The following is a 12806-nucleotide window of genomic DNA, read 5'->3' on the forward strand; positions in this document are numbered from 1 at the left end:
AGGAGATCCATCAAAACCCAGAGTTCTCCCACGGTTTGGGAGATCCATCAAGACCCACAGAACCCTCCCGAGGTTTAGGAGATCCATCAAGAACTGTGGGATCCTCCGAAGGTTTAGGAGATCCATCAAGACCTACAGAGTCTTCCCAAGGTTTGGGAGATCCATCAAGGACTGTGGGACCCTCTCAAGGTTTGGGAGATCCATCAAAACCCAGAGTCCTCACAAGGTTTAGGAGATCCATCAAGACCCACAGATCCTTCACAAGGTTTGCGAGACCCATCAAGGACTGTGGGACCCTCTCAAGGTTTAGCAGATCCATCAAGACCCACAGAGTCCTCCCAAGGTTTAGGAGGTCCACCAAGAACTGTGAGATCTGCTCAAGGTTTAGGAGACCCCTTGAATCCCAAAGTTTGGGAGATCCCTCAAGATCCACGGGGTCTTCCCAAGGTTTGGGAGATCCATCAAGACCCACAGAGTTCTCACAAGGTTTGGGAGATCCATCAAGAACTGTGAGATCCTCCCAAGCTTTAGGAGATCCATCAAGAACTGTGGGATCCTCCCAAGGTTTAGGAGAGCCCTTGAATCCCAAAGTTTGGGAGGTTCCTCAAGTTCCATGGAGTCCACCCAAGGTTTGGAAGATCCCTTGAATCTCAAAGAGTCCTCACAAGGTTTGGGAGGTCCATCAAGAACTGTGGGATCCTCCCAAGGTTCAGAAGATCCATCAAGACCCACAGAGTCCTCCCAAGGGTCAGGAGACCCCTTGAATCCCAAAGTTCAGGACATCCCTCAAGTTCCAAGGAGATCCCTCACATCTCCAGCATGGCCACCAGGCTTTGGGGCATCTCCACCCCCTCAGATTTTGGAGATCCCCCAAATCCTGGTGAACCCCTCCAGGCTTCAGGGGACCCTTCAGGTCTCTTGGACCTCCTACAAGGTTTGGGAGATCCATCAAGACCCACAGAGTCCTCACAAAGTTTGGGAGATCCATCAAGAACTGTGGGATCCTCCCAAGGTTGGGGAGATCCATCAAGACCCACAGAGCCCTCACAAAGTTCAGGAGATCCATCAAGAACTGTGGGATCTGCTCAAGGTTTAGGAGACCCCTTGAATTCCAAGCTTTAGGAGATCCATCAAAACCCAGAGTCCTCACAGGGTTTGGGAGATCCATCAAGAACTGTGGGATCCTCCCAAGGTTTAGCAGATCCATCAAGACCCACAGAGTCCTCCCAAGGTTTAGGAGGTCCATCAAGAACTGTGAGATCTGCTCAAGGTTTAGGAGACCCCTTGAATCCCAAAGTTTGGGAGATCCATCAAGACCCACAGAGCTCTCCCAAGGTTTGGGAGATCCATCAAGAACTGTGGGATCTGCTCAAGGTTTAGGAGACCCCTTGAATCCCAAAGTTCAGGAGATCCCTCAAGTTCCAAGGAGATCCCTCACATCTCCAGCATGGCCACCAGGCTTTGGGGCATCTCCACCCCCTCAGATTTTGGAGATCCCTCAAATCCTGGTGAACCCCTCCAGGCTTCAGGGGACCCTTCAGGTCTCTTGGACCTCCTACAAATTTTGGGGACCTTCTGCTGCCCCCAGGAACCCCCTGGTCCTCCATGCCCACGTACCTTTGGTGGGGGACAGGCTGACGGCCAGGACCTCCCAGGTGGTGATGGAGTCCTGCAGGTACACGGGCACGGTCTTGGCCGAGATCCTGGAGAAGACAGGAGAGACCAAGATGGTCAGGGGGTGTCACCATGGGACTTCTCTGGTCCCTAAAGATGTCCCAGACCCTCAGCTGGACCTTCCTGGTCTCCAAAGATGTCCCAAACCCACAGTGGAACCTTCCTGGTCTCCAAAGATGTCCCAAACCCACAGCTGGACTTTGCTGATCTCCAAAGATGTCCCAAACCCACAGTGGAACCTTCCTGATCTCCAAAGATGTCCCAAACCCACAGCTGGACCTTCCTGGTCTCCAAAGATGTCCCAAACCCACAGTGGAACCTTCCTGATCTCCAAAGATGTCCCAAACCCACAGTTGGACCTCCCTGGTCCCCAAAGATGTCCCAAAGCCACCATGGGACTTTCCTGGTCCCCAGAGATGTCCCAAAGCCACAGTGGAACCTTCTTGGTTCCAAAGATGTCCCAAACCCACAGCTGGACTCTCCTGGTCTCCAAACATGTCCCAAACCCTCAGTAGAACCTTCCTGGTCCCCAAAGATGTCCCAGCCCCACAGCTGGAGTTTGCTGGTCCCCAAAGATGTCCCAAAGCCACCATGGGTCTTCCCTGGTCTCCAGAGATGTCCCAAAGCCACAGCGGGACCTCCTGGTCTCCAGAGATGTCCAAGCTGGATGAGGACAGGGTGACCATGCCCAGGCTGGTCCGTGGGGTGGTGGGACAGGCAGTGGGACAGGAGGTGGCACAGGAGGTGGCACAGGAGGTGGCACAGGAGGAGGTGACACAGGAGGTGGCACAGGCGGTGGCACAGGAGGTGGCACAGGAGGTGGCACAGGAGGTGGCACAGGAGGAGGTGACACAGGAGGAGGTGACACAGGAGGTGGCACAGGAGGTGGCACAGGAGGTGACACAGGAGGTGGCACAGGAGGTGGCACAGGCAGTGGCACAGGAGGTGGGACAGGAGGTGGCACAGGCGGTGGCACAGGAGGTGGCACAGGAGGTGGGACAGGAGGTGGGACAGGAGGAGGTGACACAGGAGGTGACACAGGAGGTGGCACAGGCGGTGGCACAGGAGGTGGGACAGGAGGTGGCACAGGAGGAGGTGACACAGGAGGTGACACAGGAGGTGGCACAGGCGGTGGCACAGGAGGTGGCACAGGCGGTGGCACAGGCGGTGGCACAGGAGGTGACACAGGAGGTGGCACAGGCGGTGGCACAGGAGGTGGGACAGGAGGTGGCACAGGAGGTGGCACAGGAGGTGACACAGGAGGTGGCACAGGCGGTGGCACAGGAGGTGGCACAGGCGGTGGCACAGGAGGTGGCACAGGCGGTGGCACAGGCGGTGGCACAGGCGGTGGCACAGGAGGAGGTGGCACAGGTTGTGGCACAGGCGGTGGCACAGGAGGTGGCACAGGTTGTGGCACAGGCGGTGGCACAGGAGGTGGCACAGGCGGTCCAGGCTCACCCCAGCTCGCTGGGCGGCTCCGTCAGCTGCTCCACCTGCCAGAGCCAGCTCTCGGGGAACAGCGTCCTCACCACGATCTCGTCGTCCTCCAGGAAGGGATCCTCGTCCTCCTGGCCTGGGGGTGGTGGCACGGGACCTCTCGAACGTGGCCTCAGGGCTGAGACCCCTGAGCGGAGCCGGTGTCACCCCAGTGCCACCCAGTGCCACCCAGTGCCACCCAGTGTCACCCCAGTGCCACCCAGTGCCACCCAGTGCCACCCCAGTGCCACCCAGTGTCACCCCAGTGCCACCCCAGTGCCACCCCAGTGCCACCCAGTGTCACCCCAGTGCCACCCAGTGTCACCCAGTGTCACCCAGTGCCACCCAGTGTCACCCCAGTGTCACCCCAGTGCCACCCAGTGTCACCCAGTGCCACCCAGTGCCACCCCAGTGCCACCCAGTGTCACCCAGTGTCACCCCAGTGCCACCCAGTGCCACCCAGTGTCACCCAGTGTCACCCAGTGTCACCCCAGTGTCACCCCAGTGCCACCCCAGTGTCACCCAGTGTCACCCCAGTGTCACCCCAGTGCCACCCCAGTGTCACCCAGTGTCACCCCAGTGCCACCCAGTGCCACCCAGTGTCACCCAGTGCCACCCAGTGCCACCCAGTGCCACCCAGTGTCACCCCAGTGCCACCCAGTGTCACCCAGTGTCACCCAGTGTCACCCCAGTGTCACCCACTGTCACCCAGTGTCACCCAGTGTCACCCCAGTGCCACCCCAGTGCCACCCAGTGTCACCCAGTGTCACCCAGTGTCACCCCAGTGTCACCCACTGTCACCCAGTGTCACCCAGTGTCACCCCAGTGCCACCCCAGTGCCACCCAGTGTCACCCAGTGTCACCCAGTGCCACCCAGTGTCACCCCAGTGCCACCCAGTGCCACCCAGTGCCACCCAGTGTCACCCCAGTGTCACCCCAGTGCCACCCAGTGCCACCCAGTGCCACCCAGTGCCACCCCAGTGTCACCCACTGTCACCCAGTGCCACCCAGTGCCACCCAGTGCCACCCAGTGTCACCCAGTGTCACCCCAGTGTCACCCACTGTCACCCAGTGTCACCCCAGTGCCACCCCAGTGCCACCCAGTGCCACCCAGTGTCACCCCAGTGTCACCCAGTGTCACCCCAGTGCCACCCCAGTGCCACCCAGTGCCACCCAGTGTCACCCAGTGTCACCCCAGTGCCACCCCAGTGCCACCCAGTGTCACCCAGTGTCACCCAGTGCCACCCAGTGTCACCCCAGTGCCACCCAGTGCCACCCAGTGTCACCCAGTGTCACCCCAGTGTCACCCAGTGTCACCCCAGTGTCACCCCCGTGCCACCCAGTGTCACCCAGTGTCACCCAGTGTCACCCCAGTGCCACCCAGTGTCACCCAGTGCCACCCAGTGTCACCCCAGTGCCACCCAGTGTCACCCAGTGCCACCCCAGTGCCACCCCAGTGTCACCCAGTGTCACCCAGTGCCACCCAGTGCCACCCAGTGCCACCCAGTGTCACCCCTTGTCTTGCCCAAGGTCACCCAAGGGCTGCCCGATGGGTTGTCCAAGGATGTCATAAGGAACCTCTGAGGGACACTGGAGCTTCAGGCAAGGAATGGCCCAAACCCACCCAAGACCCTCCCAAGCTCCACCTGAAGAGCACCCAAGGAGTGCCTGAGGTTCACCTGAGCTTCCACCAGGGAAAGTCTAAGGAACACCCAAGGAACACCCAAGGAACACCCAAGGAACACCCAAGGTTCTCCTGACCTTCACTAAAGAACATCTAAGGAACACCCAAGGAACATCCACGAAACATCCCAATGTTCACCTGACCTTCATCCAAAGAACACCCAAGGAACACCCAAGGTTCTCCTGACCTTCACTAAAGAACATCCAAGAAACACCCAAAGAACACCCAAAGAACATCCAAAGAACACGCAAGGAACACCAAAGGAACATCCAAGGAACACGCAAGGGACACCCAAGGTTCTCCTGACCTTCACCAGGGAACACCCAAGGAACATCCAAAGAACATCCAAGGAACATCCAAGGAACACCAAAAGAACATGCAAAGAACATCCAGGGAACATCCAAAGAACATCCAAGGTTCACCTGACCTTCCACCAGGGAAAGTCCAAGGAACACCCAAGGAACATCCAAGGAACACCCAAGGAACACTCAAGGAGGACCCATGGAACATCCACAGAATGCCCAAGGAACACGCAAGGAACATCCAAGGAACATCCAAGGTTCACCTGACCTTCACCAAAGAACATCCAAAGAACATCCTAGGAACCCCCAAGGAACACCCAAGGAACACCCAAGGAACACCCAAGGAACATCCAAGGAGCACCCAAGGAACATCCAAAGAACATCCTAGGAACCCCCAAGGAACATCCAAGGAGCACTCAAGGAACATCCAAAGAACATCCAAGGAACACCCAAGGTCCACCTGACCTTCACCAAAGAACACCCAACCTCCACCCAACTATTCTCAAGCTCACCTTCACCTGGGATCCACCAAGAAACCCCCAAAACCTACTTGAGACCCTCCACCAACGAGGTTCCTCCAACCTCCCCGACCTTCTCCCACCCTCCGTGACCCAACACTTGCTTCTGGCCAGGCCGGTGCTGGGCGAGAGGTTCTGCTGGTCCCTCTTGGCCTTGATGTATCTGCAGCAGTCGAGGAAGGCGCGGACGCAGGAGGTCCCCTCCAGGATGTACTCGCTCCTCTGCTCGCAGCCGTGTCCCATCGGGTTGTCCTTCATGCCGTCCTCGCAGCACCTCCTCTCCAGCTTGTCCGAGTACTCGGCCGCTGGTGGACACCAGGACAGGGATGGGACATGTCCTGGTGGCCCTCAGGGACATGGGAGACTCTGGAGATCTTTGGGACATGGGACATTCTGGTGGCTCTTTAGGACATGGGGTCCTTGAATGTGGGACACTCTGGAGGCCCTCAGGGACACAGGAAACTGTGGTGGCCTTCAGGGGTGTGGGACATTCTGGTGGCTCTTTAGGACATGGAGACCTTGGGCTTGTGGGACGTTCTGGTGGCCTTCAGGGACATGGGACACTGGTGGTCCTCAAGGACATGGGAAACTTTGGAGATCCTTGGGACATGGGACATTCTGGTGGCTCTTTAGGACATGGAGACCTTGGGGTTTGTTACGTTCTGGTCACCCTCAGGGACATGGGGACCTCCAGGGTTTGGGACATTCTGGTGGCCCTCGGGGACATGGGACACTGGTGGCTCTCAGGGATGTGGGACATTCTGGTGGCCCTCAGGGATGTGGGGACCTCAGGGTGCGGGACATTCTGGTGGTTCTTTAGGACATGGGACACTCTGGTGGCTCTGAGGGACATGGGACCCCCTGGTGGCATCTGGTCCCATCGGGTTGTCCTTCATGCCGTCCTCGCAGCACCTCCTCTGCAGCTTGTCCAAGAACTCGGCCACGGGTGGACACCAGGACAGGGATGGGACCTCGGGGTGTGGGACATTCTGGTGGCCCTCAGGGACATGGGAGACTCTGGAGATCTTTGGGACATGGGACATTCTGGTGGCTCTTTAGGACATGGGGTCCTTGAATGTGGGACACTCTGGAGGCCCTCAGGGACACAGGAAACTGTGGTGGCCCTCAGGGGTGTGGGACATTCTGGTGGCCCTTAAGGACATGGGGATCTCAGGGCTGTGGGACGTTCTGGTGGCCCTCAGGGACATGGGACACTGGTGGCCTTCAGGGGTGTGGGACACCCTGGTGGCTCTTTAGGACATGGAGACCTCTGGGGTGTGGGACACTCTGGTGGCTCTTTGGGACATGGGACACTGGTGGCCTCTGGGACATGGGAAACTGTGGTGGCCCTCAGGGTTGTGGGACATTCTGGTGGCTCTTTAGAACATGGGACACTCTGGTGGCCCTCAGGGACATGGGACACTCTGGAGATCTTCGGGACATGGGAGACTGGTGGCCTTTGGGACATGGGAAACCATAGGTGGTGGCCCTTTAGGACATGGGACACCCTGGTGGTTTGTTAGGACATGGGACACTCTGGTGGCCCTTTAGGACATGGGACACTTTGGTGGTTCGTTAGGACATGGGACACTCTGGTGGCCCTCAGGGACGTGGGACACTCTGGTGGCCCTCAGGGACATGGGGCACTGGTGCTCTAGGGGTGTGGACACTCTGGTGGCCTTTGGGACATGGGACACTCTGGTGGCCCTCAGGAACGTGGGACACTGGTGTCCCTCAAGGTCTGGGACACTTTGGCAGCCTCCGGGACATGGGACACTCTGGTGACCTTGGGGACACCCTGGTGACCTTGGGGACAAGGGACACTCAGGTGACCCCCAGGGACACACTGGTGACCTTGGGGACAAGGGACATCCTGGTGACCTTGGGGACACCCTGGTGACCTTGGGGACAAGGAACACTCTGGTGACCTTGGGGACAAGGGACACTCAGATGACCTTGGGGACAGAGGGGACAACCTGGTGACCTTGGGGACACGGGACACCCTGGTGACCTTGGGGACAAGGAACACTCTGGTGACCTTGGGGACAAGGGACACTCAGATGACCTTGGGGACAGAGGGGACAACCTGGTGACCTTGGGGACACGGGACACCCTGGTGACCTTGGGGACATTGGGGACAAGGGACACCCTCATGACCCTGGGGACATGGGACACCCTGGTGACCTTGGGGACACACTGGTGACCCTGGGGACACCCTGGTGACCTTGGGGACACTGGGGACAAGGGACACCCTGGTGACCTTGGGGACAGTGCCACCTACCCTTGGTGCCCTTGTACTCGGCGAGTGCCAGCGAGCGCCGCTTGCGTTTGGCCGGCTGGGGACACCGGAGCTCTGGGGACAGAGGGGACACCGGTCAGGACCCCAAGGTGTCCCAGGTGTCACATCCCAAAGTTCAGGGTCACGTCCTCCATCCCTGAGATGTCACCTCCACCATCCCTGAGATGTCACCTCCACCATCCCCAAGGTGTCACCTCTCCCATCCCCAAGGTGTCACCTCCTCCATCCCTGAGATGTCACCTCCACCATCCCCAAGGTGTCACCATCCCCATCCCTGAGGTGTCACCTCTCCCATCCTCAAGATGTCACCTCCACCATCCCCGAGCTGCCACCACCTCCACCACCCCGAAATGTCACCTTCCCCATCCCCAAGGTGCCACCTCCACCATGCCCGAGATGTCACCATCCCCGTCCCTGAGGTGTCACCTGCTCCACCCCTGAGATGTCACCATTCCCATCCCCAAGGTGTCACCTCTCTGGTCCCTGAGATGCCACATCCTTGGAGTGCCACCTCCACCATCCCTGAGCTGTCACCTGCTCCATCCTCAAGGTGTCACCTCCACCATCCCTGAGCTGTCACCTCCACCATCCCCAAGGTGCCACCTCCACCATCATCCCCTGTCACCTGCTCCATCCCCAAGGTGCCACCTCCACCATCCCTGAGATGTCACCTCCTCCATTCCCAAGGTGCCACCTATTCCACCATCCCCATCCCCTGCTCCATCCCCAAGGTGCCACCTCTGTCAGATGCCACCTCCCTGAGGTGTCACCTGCTCCATCCCCAAGGTGTCACCTCCCTGGTCCCTGAGGTGCCACATCCTTGAAGTGTCACCTCCCCCATCCCCAAGGTGCCACCCCTGTCAGATGCCACCTCCCCGAGGTGCCACCCCCTGTCCCCGAGGTGCCACCCATGTCAGATGCCACCCCCCCGAGGTGCCACCCCCTGTCCCCGAGGTGCCACCTCTGTCAGATGCCACCTCCCCGAGGTCCCACCCCTTGTCCCCGAGGTGCCACCCATGTCAGATGCCACCTCCCCGAGGTCCCACCCCTTGTCCCCGAGGTGCCACCCATGTCAGATGCCACCTCCCCGAGGTCCCACCCCTTGTCCCCGAGGTGCCACCTCCCCCATCCCTGAGATGTCACCTCCTCCATCCCCAAGGTGCCACCCCTTTCAGATGCCACCTCCCTGAGGTGCCACCCCCTGTCCCCGAGGTGCCACCTCCACCATCCCCAAGGTGCCACCTCTTTCAGATGCCACCTCCCCGCGGTCCCACCCGCTGTCCCCGAGGTGCCACCGCCGCTGTCCCTACCTGAGCGCTGGGGCGTGGTCACCTGGACGTTGGTGGCCAGGCTCAGGCCGGCGTCCGCGAAGACGCCGACGTTGTCCCGGCCGCTGCCGGCCGTGCAGCCGATGTCACCGCGCTCCACCGTGTCCCACACCTGCCACCACAGGGACAGCTGTGACACTGTGACACTGTGACACTGCCACCAGCCTGGGGTGACACCACAGCTGTGACACTGTGACACTGCCACCACAGGGACAGCTGTGACACCATGACACTGCCACCAGCCTGGGGTGACACCACAGCTGTGACACTGTGACACTGCCACCACAGGGACAGCTGTGACACTGTGACACTGCCACCAGCCTGGGGTGACACCACAGCTGTGACACTGTGACACTGCCACCACAGGGACAGCTGTGACACTGTGACACTGCCACCAGCCTGGGGTGACACCACAGCTGTGACACTGTGACACTGCCACCACAGGGACAGCTGTGACACTGTGACACTGCCACCAGCCTGGGGTGACACCACGGCTGTGACACTGTGACACTGCCACCACAGGGACAGCTGTGACACTGTGACACTGTGACACTGCCACCACAGCCGATGTCACTGCGCTCCACCGTGTCCCACACCTGCCACCACAGGGGACAACTGTGACACTGCCACCAGCCAGGGGTGACACCACGGCTGTGACACTGTGACACTGCCACCACAGGGACAGCTGTGACACTGTGACACCGCCACCAGCCAGGGGTGACACCACAGCTGTGACACTGCCACCACAGCCGATGTCACCGCGCTCCACCGTGTCCCACACCTGCCACCACAGGGGACAGTCGTGATGGCCACCAACATCCAGAGGTGACACCACAGCTGTGACACCACCCAGGGGTGACACCACAGCTGAGATGGCCACAGCCACCGTCCTAGGACAATGGGGACAGCCGTGATGGCCACCACCACTGCCACCACCCAGAGATGACAGGACCGCCGTGATGGCCACCACCACCCGGGGACAATGGGGACAGGGACAACCATGATGGCCACCACCATGGGACAGCAGGCCCAAGGAAACCATGGTGGCCACCACCACCAGGGGATCATGGAGACATGGACAACCATGATGGCCACCACCACCAGGGGACATCAGGGACAACCATGATGGCCACCACCATGGCACAATGGAGACAGTGACAACCATGGTGGCCACCACGTGGGGACATCGAGGCCAGGGCCACCCACCTTGCTCTGGGTGATCTTGTTCTTGTTGAGCACGTAGACACCCTTGTCCACGGCCACCAGCCCCACGTGGGCCTTGTGGTCGCCCTCGATGCGCAGCTCGATCCGCGCCCCCGGCTCCTGGACTCGGTTGTCACCTTCTGAGGCCGCCTTCACCACCAGCTGCCACGGACACGGGAGGTGACGTCCCCAAGGTGTCCCCAAAGGACACTTCTGTCCCACCCCCACCACGGGAGACACCAAGTTTGGACCTCCAGGAGAAGTTGGTGGCCATGGGCTTCATGGCTGGGTCACCAGGGCCACCAGGGCCACCCAGGAGATGTCCAAGCTCCTCATGGAGTGTCCAAAACCCCACAAGTGACACCAAGTCCCCACCAGGGACCACTCAGGTCCCTCAAGAACCTCCCAAACCCCTCAAGAACCTCCCAAACCTCTCAAGGACATCAAGGACCGCTCCAACCACCACCAAACCCCATCCAACATCTCCAAACCCCCCCCTTTGACCACCCTGGGGCCACCAGGAGGTCACTCACGGATCCCATGCAGGTGTCCTTGACGTCCACCCAGATGGAGTCGGCCACGATCTCGCCGGGCAGGACGGAGTAGAAGGCCACCACGCGGAAGGACGGGATGAGCTCGGGCGTCACCGGCAGGGTCATGGTCACCAAGCTCTGGCCGGGCTCGTGCCGCTGCCGGCCGGCGCGCAGGATGCGGCCCTTGGTCATGATCTGCCAGGAACCAAAGCCTGGTGAGCACCTGGGTGTCCACCAGTGTCCTCTCAAGGACCTCCCAAAACCCTCAAGGATCTCTCGGTTCCCTCAAGGACCTTCCAAATTCCTCAAGGACCTCCCAAACCCCTCAGGAACCTTCCAAACTCCTCAGGGACCTCCCAGAGCCATCAAGGACCTCTCAGTTCCCTCAAGAACCTTCCAAATCCTTCAAGGACATCCCAAAAAGCTCAAGGACCTCTCAGTTCCTTCAGGAACCTTCCAAATTCCTCAAGGACCTCCCAAACTCCTTAAGGACCTCTCAAGGACCTCAAAGACCTCTCAGTTCCCTCAAGGACCTCCCAAACTCCTTAAGGACCTCTCAAGGACCTCAAAGACCTCTCAGTTCCCTCAAGAACCTTCCAAACCCCTTAAAAACCTCTCAGTCCTCTCAAGGACCTCCCAGGTCCCTCAAGGACCTTCCAGGTCCCTCAAGAACCTCCCAGATCCCTCAAGGACCTCTCAGCTCCTTCAAGAAACTTCCAAACACCTCCAAGGCCTCCAGGACCCCTCAAGGGCCACCTCAAGGACGTCAAGGCCACCCAAGCCCCTCAAGAACTTCCCAAACCCCTCAAGAACCTTCCAAACCCCTCAAGGACCTCCCAAACACCTCAAGGACCTCCCGAACCCCTCAAGGATCTCTCAGTTCCCTCAAGAACCTCCCAGACCCCTCAAGAACCTCTCAGTCCTCTCAAGGACCTCCCAGGTCCCTCAAGAACTTCCCAAACCCCTCAAGGATCTCCCAGGTCCCCCCAAGCTCATTCAAATGTCCTCCAGGTCGCTCAAGGCCACCCAAGTCCCTCAAGGACCTCTCTGATCCCTCAAAGATCTCCCAAATCCCTCAAGGACCACCCAGATCCCTCAAGAACCTCCCAGACCCCTCAAGGATCTCTCAGTTCCTTCAGGAACCTTCCAAACCCCTCAAGGACATCCCAAACCCCTCAATGACCTCCCAAACCCCTCAAGAACCTCTCAGGTCCCTCAAGGGCCTCCTGGTGCTCAAGGTGGAGGCACCACCGACGAACCACGGGTACCCACCAGGTAGGTGAAGAACGGGACGGAGTTGCGGACGTTGTTGTTGCTGGTCTTGAGGTGGAAGTTGACGGCCAGGTTGTCCCCGGGCTGGAGCTCGGTGGCGGCCACGGCCAGGTGCAGGAAGTTGCCCGAGCCGGCCTGGCTGCGATAGGCCTGGGCCGTCATCTGCCGCGAGGCCTGGCGCTCCGGGGGCAGCCCCGCCTGCGCCGTCCGCACCTGGCACGGGGACACGGTGGCACTCGGTCAGCACAGAGGGACACGGTGGCACTCGGTCACTCGGTCAACGGGGAGGGACACGGTGGCACTCGGTCACTCGGTCAGCAAGCAGGGACACGGTGGCACTCGGTCAGCACAGAGGGACACGATGGCACTCGGTCAGCGGGGAGGGACACGGTGGCACTCGGTCAGCACAGAGGGACACGGTGGCACTCGGTCAGCGGGGAGGGACACGGTGGCACTCGGTCAGCGGGGAGGGACACGGTGGCACTCGGTCAGCATGCAGGGACACGGTGGCACTCGG

General features: G+C 60.0%; 1 protein-coding gene across 2 annotated transcripts in view; it reads right to left on the bottom strand.

The window, feature by feature from the left end:
• The window catches only part of LOC131569206 (venom factor-like), a 53524-nt gene that overhangs the window by 25332 nt on the left and 15386 nt on the right, over positions 1-12806 (bottom strand). Inside the window, exons 12-19 of one of the 2 annotated variants that reach the window (XM_058821406.1) lie at positions 12290-12502; positions 11018-11212; positions 10488-10646; positions 9264-9393; positions 7936-8007; positions 5759-5959; positions 3133-3247; positions 1618-1703 (exon numbers count right to left, since the gene is read on the bottom strand). In XM_058821406.1, the coding sequence (XP_058677389.1) occupies positions 1618-1703; positions 3133-3247; positions 5759-5959; positions 7936-8007; positions 9264-9393; positions 10488-10646; positions 11018-11212; positions 12290-12502 (1171 nt within the window). Of the gene's footprint in view, positions 1-1617; positions 1704-3132; positions 3299-5758; positions 5960-7935; positions 8008-9263; positions 9394-10487; positions 10647-11017; positions 11213-12289; positions 12503-12806 lie in introns of both variants that reach the window. The other variant, XM_058821405.1, reaches the window with a different exon arrangement.

The sequence above is a fragment of the Ammospiza caudacuta genome, chromosome 29, assembly GCF_027887145.1.
Source record: "Ammospiza caudacuta isolate bAmmCau1 chromosome 29, bAmmCau1.pri, whole genome shotgun sequence".
NCBI lineage: Eukaryota > Metazoa > Chordata > Aves > Passeriformes > Passerellidae > Ammospiza > Ammospiza caudacuta.